At 34.8% G+C, this 14,404-nt stretch overlaps 1 protein-coding gene and 1 long non-coding RNA gene across 4 annotated transcripts; one reads left to right on the top strand and one right to left on the bottom strand.

Moving 5' to 3' along the window:
- Positions 1-172: 172 nt before the first annotated feature.
- On the bottom strand, positions 173-7,653 carry LOC149017378 (uncharacterized). 3 transcript variants are annotated; one of them, XR_016172802.1, is made up of 5 exons: positions 6,788-7,653; positions 6,110-6,631; positions 5,927-6,012; positions 2,834-2,945; positions 173-1,526 (listed from the first exon to the last, which is right to left on the bottom strand). It is a non-coding gene; the product is annotated as an uncharacterized LOC149017378 (long non-coding RNA). The 3 variants fall into 3 exon arrangements; XR_016172803.1 differs by lacking the exon at positions 2,834-2,945 and having other exon boundaries at positions 174-538; positions 1,363-1,526; XR_016172801.1 differs by lacking the exon at positions 2,834-2,945.
- LOC149017377 (B3 domain-containing transcription factor FUS3-like) lies at positions 7,086-9,649 on the top strand. Its single transcript, XM_089151720.1, has 6 exons — positions 7,086-7,316; positions 8,318-8,407; positions 8,673-8,773; positions 9,037-9,083; positions 9,175-9,251; positions 9,347-9,649. Exons 1-6 carry the CDS (start codon positions 7,086-7,088, stop codon positions 9,647-9,649), a joined length of 849 nt encoding a protein of 282 aa, XP_089007846.1.
- Positions 9,650-14,404: the final 4,755 nt, after the last annotated feature.

The following is a 14,404-nucleotide window of genomic DNA, read 5'->3' as shown; positions in this document are numbered from 1 at the left end:
TAATAAACCTTGATCATGATTGCAAGCCAGGAATGAAAAACAGAGAAGAATCTAAACTTTCTCCGTTCTTTTTTCCTTTTTTTTTTTTTTTTTTTTTTTTATGAGAAGAAAAATATAATAACAAACAAAACAAGAACACGAACTGTTCAAGATGGCACAGGACCCTGGATTACATGCTTAGAAATACTCAAAAACACAGAATAGAACAACATTGCCAGAGTAGGCCAGAGAGTAATTCCCCCTGGAGTGTCCAAAAACAACCGATTAGTACAAAACCTTCAGAAAAGTTACCAAATTTAATCCCTCCCATATTCCTAGCTATAAAACACAAAAATAGGGCAAGATTCAAAGGCCAAATTCGTCCTCTAGGCTTAGGAACAAGGTCCAACAATTCATTGCTGTTCGTCCACACTTCTTAAAACTGGCAACTCTTTGTCAGCATCTTCCATCCACACCTTTATAATCCCTTCTAAAACTGCCTCCAGACACGAACCGCTCCATCCATTGCTTCTTGTCTGGTACAAGCATTTGCCAGCTGCTGCAGTAACCAATATCCAGAAACAACTAAAAGTATAATTCAGAATAAATTTCCACTTACATGAAGAAAATACACAAGCATCACCTTTCATTTTCTGCTGATTTTCATTCTTTCATGCTATATTGCTTTTAGGAGGGGGAATACAAGTTCTTTAATCCAAAAAAGGATCAGACTGAGAGTCTTACCTTGGCTTGGTTTCTTACTTCTCATGAAAAATTCATTTCTAGTCCAAATGTAGTAAAAAGATCGAGCTGCCAATACTAACAAAATCCAGTTATTTTAAGATTTGCTCAGTTTTCACTTGGTCTCTTTTGTCTTCCACCTCTATCTTTAACCAATAACTCTCCTCAAGAGTGGGGAGAAGATGTGAACAGATGGAGGCTTCAACCCGAAACCTCCTCAGACTTGCTATCTCTATATTAGAAATTGCAACCACTGTGCTAGAAGCACATCCCCAATACGAAATAATCAGTTGGCCTTTTGGTATATAAAATCAAATAAGTATATGTAGGATTGTAATTTTCTTTAGAACTATATGTTTTCATTGTTATTCCACAGAAAAAAGAAAAAAAAATTGGGGAGGGGGTGTAGAAGTCCCACAGAATAATATGAGAGGAGTAAAAACTGAATACAGAAGAGCAAATAAGGACCAAACCCATATTCCAAACTGAATCGTTTGGCATCCTTTACTTTGGATGTTGACAATTCTACCCAAAAAAAAATTTGGATGCTAACAAGGACAGTTTTATTTCTCCCCCAGTGAAAAGAAACTTTCCCGGGCATTAAATAGTTGAATGTCTGCAAACACCAAAAATTTGACCAACCTGCCTCAGTTGAAGGAAACCCAACCCTGTAGATTATTCATTTTGCCCCTGTTGTGTCTAATAGGAGGGGGGAGGAAACAACCTCATTTGAGTTGGCGCTGACCCTTCCCTGACAAGCATTTTAAACTCCATCTTGAATGTTGGATTCATCCAAGCTTAAGGTCCTGTGTAGAAGAAGGCGGTGAAATCGTGAAACACAGAATCAACCTATGCAAGAAAAGAATAAATCAAGCACAAGCAGCAAGTGCAAGTATCATTAATGAATATTTAACTTCTAACAACTAACATGAACAGAAATGATCTAATAATGGCTTCAAGTCCTGGAGTTCAAATCTGTTTCACTGTCAACCATGGCTAAGATGACCCATGCACAAGAGAGAAAAGAGGAACAATAATGGTTCAGCATCATAACCAGCCTTTCATTAAACTCTTTCACCCTGCAAATGCCGTTACCTCTTTCCAGGCATTGGAGCCTTATCGAGCCAAAATGCAGAGAACATAAAGCAAAACGTTCCATAAGCAGTGGCCCACAAGAATCTTGAATCCTCTAAGGCTCAGTTTAGATAGTAAAAAATCAAACAGCCGGGAGTTTTGTAGTAATGGTGGTCCAGCTGGTAGACTGGATCCCCATTAAGCAACTAAAAGCACATCTTAATGAAAATCAACCTTGACAGATTTGGGAAAGAGATCTTGAGTGGGGTTGAGTTGTGATTGTTCTATGTAAATGCTTTAGATAAACTAACTGAAAAAGTGAAATTGACAGTTTCCAATCTTCTTTAGCTAAAAGTTTATTAGCTTTAGCATATTCACCAATGGGACTTTATGGAGCAGACACCAAATAACAAAAATAAGGATAGCATTAATAATGAAATTCTAGTTTGTACAGATGGGTTAAGCCTCTAAGGCCACCAAGAACTCAATTTCTCACATGTTCAAGGATCAGCACCCACCAGTGGCACTAACTGGATCTCATGTCTATAGCAAAGATCAGCGAGAACAATGACTTAAATGTTTCAACGATCCAAACCTAGGAAACAAGGTCAGTTAAATCCCACCCCCAACATAATTGGTCCAATGACCCCAAAAACGAGATTTTGCAAGCAAAATTGTCCTGTTAACCTAAGCTTATTATCAAAATAACCGAATGTCTTTATAACAGGTGTTTTCCTAGTTGACCTTAGTATTCCACCTGGAGCCGAAGTATCTTCAGCAAATAAATACAACTGGTCTCTTGATAGAAATTGTGAATGGCACGGCACTAACTAAACACCGATCACAGGAACTGAAACCAGAATCTCTGTGAGATTAGAAAGCAAATAAAAAAGTTGGGAACATCAAATTTAGTCCCAACATAATAAGAGATGCCATCGCTACAAGAAAAGGGGAAATGGGGGAACAGAAGATGCAGATATGAATAAAAATATATTTGGGCATCCAAAACAGTGAAAAGAGAGAGAATCTAAAGGTTTACCTTGAACAATTTAAGAAGGATAACTAAAGACTTTCTGTTTGCTTCAACAGTCCCCTTAGAGATTTGACTGGCAATCATGAGAAGTGAACCATCAAGCATCACAAGATTCTAGCTGCAAGGACACACTTCACATATCAACAATCAGTTTAGGTTTTATCCAATATTAAATAGTGGCATAACAAACCAACTAACAACAACAAGAAGCCTTATCCCAACTAAATGGGTCACCATAACATACCAACTACCAAATTAAACAATAATCCCCTTGAAATGCACTCTCAAAATAAAACTATGGTCAGATTCATCGGCAAACACTCAAACGCCCCCCCCCCCCCAAAGATAGGAATCCATGTGCATTATCAGTGCACTAAATTGCAATTCTTTTTCCTTTTTATCTTTTGCTCCCTTCTCAATGAATAACAAATCTTAGTAAGGCATAAGATAAAAAATGACTAAACTTCAGCAGGGAAATGAAGACTCAATAAACACTGAATAAAGTCCTCAACAATGGCAAAGATCAAACTTTGGAAACCAGTGGCCAGGCAATCCCCTCTAGATTGTAATTATTTCCTCATTTAATTGGAATTTATTTGGTGGAAGGATAAAACTTACAAAGCCAGCATGAAGATGCAGCTTTCAGTCTGCAGCAACCACTTTGTTAGGAAAATGCCGAAGATAGGCACTGACACTACTTCACATGGTGCAAAACTGAACTCTCTAGCTTCTTTTTTTTGGATTAATAAATAATATATTAAAAGCAACAAGCAACACAACAGGAGAAGATTACAAAGGGACTAAAAAAAGGGAGGGGGGAGGAGCAAGGAGCTCAAGAGGGGGAGATGAGACAGCAGCTGAGGCCCCATAAACTAAAAATTAACCTATTTTTGGGGGTGTCAACCATAGGGGAATGGGGGAGGAATAGCAATCTAGAAGATGCATAAATGTAGATGGCTTTCCAAATCAAGTCTAAGGAACAATATTTGGGAGTCCATCTTCTAAGGTTGCGCTCCCACCAAATGTGATGGATGGCGGCACTGAAGATTAGCTTGCCAAGGCAATCACATATGGAGTGACCGGCAAAAAGTTCCTTGAGATCCAAGACCAAGACCATCACGAACAAACCTGTGTGAGCGTCTTGAGCGGGGCCAAATGGATGCAAGGGCTCTATCCCAAAAGGAACGGGAGAAGGGACAAAAGAAGAAAAGGTGGTCAATGTCCTCTGAACCACTCCAACAAAGGGTAAAGCTAGGGTTGGCAGGGATATGGCAGCTGATGAGGAAGGATTGGGTAAGGAGAAAATGGTTGAGAACTCTCTAGCTTTTAGTATAGGACTGAAGAAAAAAGATCAAGAAAGAGGATCCCCAATATGGGCAAATAAATAGTAAAGGGGAACAGATAAGCGAATTTACATTTTAGTAAGAAACAAACAAGGAAAGTAAAATTCAGAGGTTAGAAATAAGAAGCTGAAAACAACAGGTCGGAGAGAGTGGGGGTAAAACAAATTTGGATGAATAAATTGAGCTGATCTAATTGATCTCAAATTCAGGTTTAGTGACGCTGAGGACCAGATTTGTCAGCTATCAAAATTTTTCAGAAATCTGAGACAGATGACGAAGTGCAATAGACTATGGCCTAAAACACAGAGAAAGCAGGAAAAGAGTAAAGGAACTATTAAGATGGCGAATCAAACTGAAATTTTAAATCAGAAATCAGTAGAATATGCTGGAAACATCAACAGCAAATTTCAATCAATGAGAGCAATTACAGAAAGTGTTATAAAGCAAACATGATAGAAAAGAATCTGCAAAAATAACAGGGTATTTCTAAGTACAAGACTGGAAAATAAAAGTACGATTTTTAAGAACCCAAAAGGAAATCTAAGAAATAGTATATAGAATGAGGGAAAGTAAGGAATCCACTATCCACCTCACTGAAACCTCAAATCCACCAAGGAGTACTAGGGAGTCCACTCAACTAAGCTATGACTTATATGAGTCTACACAGTTCTCAATCACTGATGACTAATTAGCAGAAACAAGTGAGGAACAATGACCAGCAAATTTAAAAAAATATATAATAATAATAATAATAAATAAATAATTTTGATAGACACAATTACTCTGTAGTTGAAGGACTCAAAATTAGACTTTAGAATAAGAAAAGAAATACATAAAACTAAAGTTCATAGCCCCATCATTGGACTGCCAAAGAATCCTATTGAAAAAAGGTAATAGAGGATGCAAGTCCTTTCTCATCTACTTCGCCCTCTGCATCACCAGCCCTGCAGGAATGGCTGTGAAGCAGAATTTGCATCAAGTTAGCGTCCTTTTCTCTGAAACTAGTGGACCCTGTGTGCAGCATATGTAGCATTCCATGGATATGTAAGATATTTCCATCTCTTTTCAACTGAATAATTGTTCCAGTTTGGAAGAAAGAAGAGAGATGTCAGAGTAAGAACTCAACTCCATAAGGAATATATGAATACAAACCCCAGTATCCATGTGGTGTTCAAGAATTGATATTTGTCAACAACAACAAACAACAATATAAATATATATATAAAGTGCCAGTACCACTGGAAGCAAGAAAGTAGACGACAACACCACAAAATCTCTTGGAATGTGAATGGAAAATCTGAGTTCTTCAGTATCCAGGTCAGCAGAGGAATACATCTTAAGTAACAACAAACCAATTAAGAGCGTATCCGAATACGTCATTCTTTTTAATTAAGATAATACTTTAGTGCAAAAGTCTAGCATCAGAGATTTTTATAAAAACACCTCCCAGGAAACTGAATGGTTTTATTCTTGAAGCGAAGAACCTTCCATTATGTCTTCCATTTGTTAATATGTGAACTCATCCTCTGCAGAGAATGTATGTTGAGGTGATGAATTGCCAATTTTGCTGTTTACTTCCAGGTTTAGTACTTAATAGTTTCAGGGTATGTGACTGTGCGTGTAAGGCAATCCCCAACCCCGTTGCTGGCTTATTTTTCAAACGCAAATGCTATAGGAAGAGCTACTTCCATACTTGTTCCATTGAGTAAGAGAAGCTTAAAGCCTCAAATCATAGATGAAACAGAGTAAAATGTACCTTTTCCATCCGTCCATGCTAGCGTCTTCCCTGGACAAATTCAAAATTGATGTTTTGCTTCTTTTCCCGCTAAACAGCATTTGGCCCTGGGAAGATAAGAATACACGAATAAGCAAAATAGAACAACTGTTTAATCAGAAGAAAACTGCAGAAACCAGACCCAGAAAATAGAAAGGCGGATACCCTGGAAATCGAAAATTTTAATCACTGGCAGGTGATGGATCCACTGTTTCCAGAAATTCCTGGTAGCCAATTCAAGTTCAGGTTCCCCGAAGAGATGATCGACCGTTGGATTTAATGGGATCATATGATCATATGAACCTGTTTAATCATTATTCTGTTGTCCATAATCCATCTCTTTTGCTTAATCTTAATTAGAACCTTTTTTATGCCGGACCAACGACGCGTTCTGTTAGGAGTTTCAAAATATAAAACCAGAGCTCTGATACGAGTCTGAATCTCCTCCAAAGTTCTACCTTATCTCTTTCTCACTCTCCTCCAAAGTCATACATTTTCCCAAGAGAGAAAGAGAAAGTGTATGGGGAGCACTCACGAGAAAGACGGGCTCCGAAACCGTAAAACACCATTAATTGACGTTGCAGAAAACAGAGCTTTTTGGACACTTGGAGCACCACACCCAGAACATTTCAGAAACGTCTCGTTCCATCCGTCGCCCATCCTTTGGCGATACTCTCTTCCCTTCCACTATAACAAAAAAAAAAAAAAACCCGTCAAAATAAACAAAATTAACCACAAAAAAAAAAAACTATATAGCGATAAATTTTTCAAAACTAGCAGTTGAAAAAGAAAAAAAAAATGAATGCAGAATGCAAAATGCACAAATGTCACTCGACTTAACACCTGCAATAGCCAAATCCGTTCTAAAAATAGAAAACTTCCACTGAATCCGAAACTCTTTCTCTTTAGCACCGCCATTTCCATAATGCCGAGTGGCTTTCATCCATCGATGGATCGCCAGAAAGAAAAAAAAGAATCAAATTATATATCAAAAATTGCATTTATAAAAACGATACTAAAACTCTAGCCCTAACATCTCTCTCAGTGGCCTGTGACGGAACAAAGCGTTTTCAGGAAACTGAGGCGAGCTAGTGTACGTGCGTTAATGTCAGTCGTTCCCGGAAAACCAACGGTTGTCACAATGCGAGGAGACAGAAACGACGATGAGTCGGATCGGATCGAAGCGAGTCATGAGCTCGAAGTCGACCTCGTTGCTTTCACCAGCTTCGGAGCCAATCGCAAGAAAAGGATGGCGAGGCAGAGACGAGTTAACCTTCTCCATCCCTTGCCTTTTGCTTCTCTGCCAACCTCGAACTCGCACGTGCTAACGCTGCCTGCTCCCTCTCAGTCTCAGGACTGTTTCGCCCTTCCTGCACGTGTAAATACTCTGCAATTTTCTCTTATTTTCTTCAATCTGTTTTTTTCTCGATTCCAATCTTCAAAGGCCAATCCCTAAATCTTGATCGGTTTTCTTGGTTTTCTTTTATTGGATCTGAAATCACAAGATGGTTTCTTGCTTTCTTTATTTAGGCGAATGTGTTGATTTCAATAGTAGGGTTTCTTTCTTTCTCAAATACTTTGTTTTTTTCTTTCTATTTTTAGGTAAATTGTGCTTTGGATCTGACATGGTAAATTGTGCTTCGGATAACATTCGAAACCTGTGACACGAAAAAACCTCAGCTACCCTATCTGTTTGGTGAAGCAATGATCTGATGCAGCTTCTCTTGTTTCTTATGAATTTTTTGCACTTGTTTATAGTTCTAGATTTCATATGTTCTTAAACAAATCAGAATACTTAATACATTGATCTTTTCAGTTTCTATTAAACATTTCTTACATGGTTGGTGATATTTTATAATAAGAAAAGAGTGTATATCCACTTTAGGAAGTTCCCAATTTAGGTAGGATCATGATGGGACCTATGTATAACTAAATCAGGTAATGTCCAAAGGAACTAAATGGGGTTAGCTACATGGATCATTGTTTTTATATCAACTCTATTTCGAGGCCATACTAGATATACAATTTAATCTATCCAACAACAATAACAATGAGCCTTTTTTCCGACTAAATGGGATCGGTTACATGGATCCTAGCTTTCCAATCAATTCTATTTGATGCTATGCTAGATGTAAGGCTCGAGCTATACAAAAAGCAGCATTGTCCCAATTAACTGGTTCTTTTTTTGTCTTCCTGATGGATGTTTGTTTGTTTTTTTTTTTATTGTTCTTTTGTTGAGGGGGTGATGGTCAATCAATTTTTGCTATTTTAGCATATTAGTGATTATATTAATGAGTTTTAAGATTCCTTGGTTACAATTTAGCATCATGATGTTCTTACTTTGATTGTTTTGTGGTGGAACTTTTATTATAGGAAATTGATACAACGAGGTTGAGGTTCCTCCTCCGAAGGAACTTGAAACACAGTGACGTGAGCTCCCTTGGGAGAATGGTACTCCCAAAGGTATGTAACTCGAATTCTTTTAATTTACCAATGATATTCTTCGAATCAAAATGTACAAGCAAACATCAAGTATGTGATGATGGTAGATTAATAAAACAAATCCAATACCATGTCCCTGAATCCTCGATTATTTATTTGAGGCCTACCAATCATGAGTCGCTTGATGCACTTCAGGCAATTAAGTCAAGGTCAAATGTGTTCCGTGACTTGTTCCTCATTTGTTACTAGAACTCACTTGGTGTTACATGGTGGCATTGAACTATAGAGAGCAGCTGAAGCTTATCTCCCCACCCTTGATGCCAAGGAAGGGTTTTACATTGACATGGATGATATCGATGGTCAACGAGTGTGGAGCTTCAAATACAGGTTTGAATTTTTAAATTGGAAGTTTTTTTTCCATTAAATAATATTAGATATTTCTAGAGTCTCAATATGTACACAACATACATATATGAGAACTACCAAGTAAATCATTGACTTGAGGGTATGACTTATGGGTAGCAATATTGTGGTCTTGGGATTATTTTATGTCAATGACCAATGACTAATGTGGCGATGTCTACAAAATTTTCACTCTTTATAAGACGAGTTTAAGCTTAAGTGTTATATCTTTTATTTAATATTTATAGGTTTTGGCCCAACAATAATAGCCGAATGTACGTACTTGAAAACACTGGTGAGCACATCATATCATTTTTTTATTATTATTATGAACATGATAGTTGGCTTCTCTCTCCTTTAAAATGGTCTTCTTTTTTTTTTTTTAGGAGAATTTGTGAGGGCTCATGGCTTGCAGTCTGGAGACTTCATTATGCTATACAAAGATGAACAAAACCTAAAATACGTAATATATGCTACATGATTTTGCTTCCCTCATTCCTCTATGTTCAATAATCTTTATAAGTTTCATTTGGATTACTAATTTATTGATTTTTTTAGGTCATTCGAGCTCGTAAATATATGGATCAAGATATTTTTTGTGACCACACAAGGAATGGCTTCATCAGTATCAACACCTGTAATGATCGCTCTGTTGTTGACATCGAGGTAAACAAATCTAGTTTCCTCCCGGTAAATGTTGCCGCAATGGATGATCTAGGCATGTCACTCCTTGGCGACAATACCTTGTTCGATGAATTCCCACTAGCTTTTTCTAGTGAATCAATGCTAGACTACCCCAGGCTTGAACCAATAACAAGCTTTGGATCTGTTGATAACGTATCTTTTGATGACTTCCTATGAAATAGCTAACTCTATTACTACATGACTAAGGAAATATCCATCTATCTATTACCTATATAACTGATAGGTAATTACTCATTTTGTTGAACTGAAACAATACTTATCTGTATCTTTGGCACCTGTGCAATAAATAATTATGGACAACTGAAAAAACGATTTGTTTGTATGTTTTATCTATCGTTGGCAAAGAAGAAAAAAAAAACTTGTTTTCCACATATAGTTTAGGTGTGGAGCCAATCTATCTCGTGGCCATCACTTACACTCCTAATGGTTTTATCAATCAACATTTGGAACTTTTCTTTCCCCTATATAAACACATTGAATTATTGTTATACAAGGAAAACAATGTCATTTCTATTCAATTTACAAATGAACAATTTGATGGATTATGTCAACAGATAAATAGATGTTTACATTGATAATGCAATATTTTTTTATATGGTAATTCATTTGTAGGTGCTTGCTTTATAATTAAATTATATTATTTCAAGTTTATAGTAAACTACTATTTGTGATTTTTTTATTTTTTATTTTACCTTAAAAATATGATTGTTGTTAACTTAATTTTTTAAAATATATTACTAAAATTCTTCATTTTAAAACAATTATTCTATCACCATGTGACTACTTAATATGCTTAATTAATATGAAACATATATAGGAAATTAATATGCTCGTATATATTGTTAAAACACTCCCTTCTACTACATTAAATTATTTGATTATAATTTGTTACAAAGCCTTAACACATTAACTTCTACTTCAACTAAGAAGCATTTTACAAAAAAATAAAATAATAATAATAAATAAATAAATAAATAAGAAACATCGAGTTTCATGCACAATATGTAGTAATAAACTTACAATAAATGTGATAATTAAATGTAAAGATTTATAAGTGGTATCAGAGTTAAAAGTATTATTGCTACAATGTTTTTGTGGATATATCACTTGAAAATTTTAGTAGTGAAACTGTTTTAGTGATAAACTTTGGTTTATATAAACAATTATTTTATTATAAATAATACCTCTCTATGGCCTTAATTATTGATCACAAAATCATCAACTTAAAAAAACACAAGTATTGTTTACGAGATATCTTTTCAATCTTTAATGGATGAAGCTTCTGTTATTATCTATATAAATAAAATAAAATTAAAAAATTCAAATTAACAATTTATAATTAGTGATAATTTAAATTTTTTTAACATAAATTAAAACAAACAATAATATTTGATCTTACATGCATACCAAATACTTAAAACGATAAATGAATAAGCTTCAAACGTGAAAGTACATTATATATTTATAACAAATTCTTTTATATTGATTGAGCAATCATGGAATAGGTGTTATAACGAGGCATGTCATTGGTGGCCTCCAGCTTCAAACTCAAACGACTCATGCTTGTTTATTGAATTATTTGAAAAAGCTTTAAAATTAATTAATCTTAAAAGTGTAGGGAGAAGATGTAAACTCTCCGGATGATTTAATGGTTATTGCAAATTATTTAAGATATTAAAAAAATAATTGTTATAATCATTATTGTAAGACAACTACTTTTTATAATAAATTAGATATGAAGCCACTGTGTGAATTTGATAAATACAAGGTAAATAAAGAGTGATGGTGGAAAAATTTGAAGATAAAAAAAAAAATCGTAAAATTTAATGCATGATCGTAATGTGTAAGAGCAGTACAGCTCATTTGACAAATGAAACAAAAACAACCACCCACATGACTATTTAATGCAATAAATGAATCGCTTTTCCCAATAAACGTCTCTTCTCAAATGCATAGTTTCATTTCAACATTTTTCTATAAAATAATTATATATTATTTATCTTTACTATGAATCTCCACTCACTTCTCATGGTTGAAAGCATGAAAAATCATAAAATTGTAGAGTCATTTGATCGCTGGAAAATGTGATCCTTTAGTGGACAATGTGACTCATTTTTTGTATTATTATCTAGCAAAGTGATTATTTCCATATATCAATCCAATAAGTGATATCACAAAAAGATTACATTGTTGTCCATTTGTATAAATTACTATGTTCATATGTAATTTTTGCAAAAAACAAAAGAAAGAAAATCACATGTAATTGGTAAGTTATCATATTTTAATTTATCTTGATTAAGATAGGGATTGCATGTGCATTAAGCATTATTTTGGAATGAAAAATAAAGAATAATGTATGTTTCATTTTATATTAATCAAATGCTCAAAATTTCAATAAAAATCTTTGTTTATGTTATATTGTTATAATATAGAGTGTGTGGTCCCTCCATAATCAAGTTAATAAACTCACATATAATTTAAGATATTTCATTTTAAGGTGTAGGGTTCATGGAGTTTTTAAGATGTCGAGTGGCAAAACATCAATGGGGATGAGTAGATCCATGCTGTAATGGATCCCACATATATTTTAATGGTCAAATTGAAGCAATGTTCATACTAAATACAATAGACATCATTTTAATGCATGTAATGTGATAAAGTAGAGTTGTATTTTAATTGACCAATCAACGTTAATTCAATAAATCTCAATTAAGGGCATCTTTTTTCATTTTAAACGAATTATTCATAGAATGGCCCCAAATCCGAGACTCATAAGCACAAAGAGAATAATAAATAAGAGTTGAGAAGCTAGAAAATCTTACTAGATAAAACAGAATAAAACCAACCGAACTGCACCAACATCACTGGAGTCTCAGTCTTTGCCTCCATGACTATTAGACCCTATTGTCTATCACTCCTACATTGGGATCTCATAATCTAATTTTGGTAAATTATTCTACAACTTTATTGCCAAATTCCTTTTGCAAGTCTATGAATTGGAAAGAATAACATAATTGGACCTTCAAGCATGGGTACTTGAAGCATCCATGAGGTCGGTTTTCTTTTCTAATTCACCATCTTCATCTTCCACCACAAAGTTTATTTGCCAGTCTTCTTCACCCTTGTCTTGTCCTCAAATTCGCCATTGTGTCTCACAGGTCACAACTCACAAGCCAATGGTTGAATCATTCCAGCTTCTTTCACCAAGCTGAGTTGGATTGCTTCAACGTGTTTCATTACAAATGCCGACTTACACTCAACAGAGGAAGAGGTATAGAATGATTTTCCATATGTTCCATCTAGGTTTTCAGTTCCTATCGTTCATCTCTTTTTTTTTTGGCCAAAACAAAAAAACATATTGGTCATCTCAAATAGGATATTATTGAGACTGAGTTTTATTGGTTTAAAAAAAAAAAAAAAAACTATATGAATGAGCTGTCGACAACATTACCAATTTTATCGAAGAAGAGCAAAACACTTTGGCTGCCACTTTAGCTTACCCAACATAATGATATGTAGGGGCAAAGAGAACGAGGAACTGAAAGAGGTCGAAACTTGGGAACAATGTATATTTTGCCAAATTGTCGGACAAAGGTTATTGAAAAATATTACAAGACTGGCGTCGATGCAAATGATGTTCGGCAAAGAAGAGAAAACAAAGGGTATATGTGTATTTATAAGTTATAATATATTGAATAGGATAAAATTGTAATTTTAATTTATAGTACAAATAATACTAAGGATATATTTGTCTTTTCCTCTATTTTAGTATGTTGTTTTAATGGAAAAGGGGGCGATTGTTATTTTAAGAGACATTTTGGGGGGTCTTTGCCAATTTGAAATATTTTTGAAGTGTGTGTGAATTTTACAATATATTTTGGAATTGTATTGAAATTTCCCCAAAAGAGTATCCTGTGCATTTAAATTGAAATTACAAAAATGAAAATCTGATTTTTTTCTGATATATTTTGAATTGTATAACATCTCTATGTCTTGGTTAAGTGATGAGCCAATGTGTGCTATATTTTTGAACCTCTCAATATTAACCTTCTTTATTTCAAGCCTTAAAAAAATAAGAAAAATAAAACAAAATTTTGTTTTTCTAACAGTTTCCTAAAAAGTTACCTTGAAAAAGAAAATGGATACACCCTAAAATTTGACTATTTTTTATATATATTATTATTATTTTTAAAACTTACATTAAAATTTATTAAAGGCAAATATGTCTTGTACATTTAAAATTAATGGTGTTAGATATAAAATAAATTTCAGAGGGTGTAAATATAATTTTTATAGGGAGTGTAAATGTAATTTACTCTTTAATAAATTTATCTCAAAATTTGATAGTAACGACGGCAGTGATTGTATTGGGGACGCATGAGCTTTGGGGTTGTTGAGATCCTTTAATGCTACATTCCTTTCCAGCCGACCAACGGTGATCATGAAATGGAGTGTTCTGCAATGAATCTCAACGGTAGGGATTAACGGCCAACCCATTCCATTAATGAGTTGTAAATACGTCATTGTCATTCATCATCTATTACGTGTCGGATTCCCATTGGCCAGAGCTATCTGTACTCACCATGGTCCTCAGGGATGATTCCGGTATTTGCCTTGAAGCTTTTTCTCTGGCATCTGGCCCTCTGAGTCTAGTGAACCGTGACTTTGATCAACGGTCAGAACCGAATAGGTTGGTCCAACTAACCGTCAACATTCCGGTTGGGCCAAAGTAAGCTCGGTCTTGGAAACCGGTGAAGAGTCGGTGACTGCAATAAGGGTGCTATATGAAAATTGCGAAGATTACTGGGGTTCTAATGAAATTTAATATAAATTTAGGGAATTCATTTCATATAACAATAACAAAGTTAGAGTAGTACGATTGGAGTATCGTTCGTCGCCCATACACTGCGA

Source organism: Hakea prostrata, chromosome 4, assembly GCF_041222555.1.
Source record: "Hakea prostrata isolate BN-2017 chromosome 4, UWA_Hpros_2, whole genome shotgun sequence".
NCBI classification, from domain to species: domain Eukaryota; kingdom Viridiplantae; phylum Streptophyta; class Magnoliopsida; order Proteales; family Proteaceae; genus Hakea; species Hakea prostrata.
The sequence above is the reverse complement of the archived record's forward strand: the minus strand, read 5'-3'. Positions and strand labels throughout refer to the sequence as shown.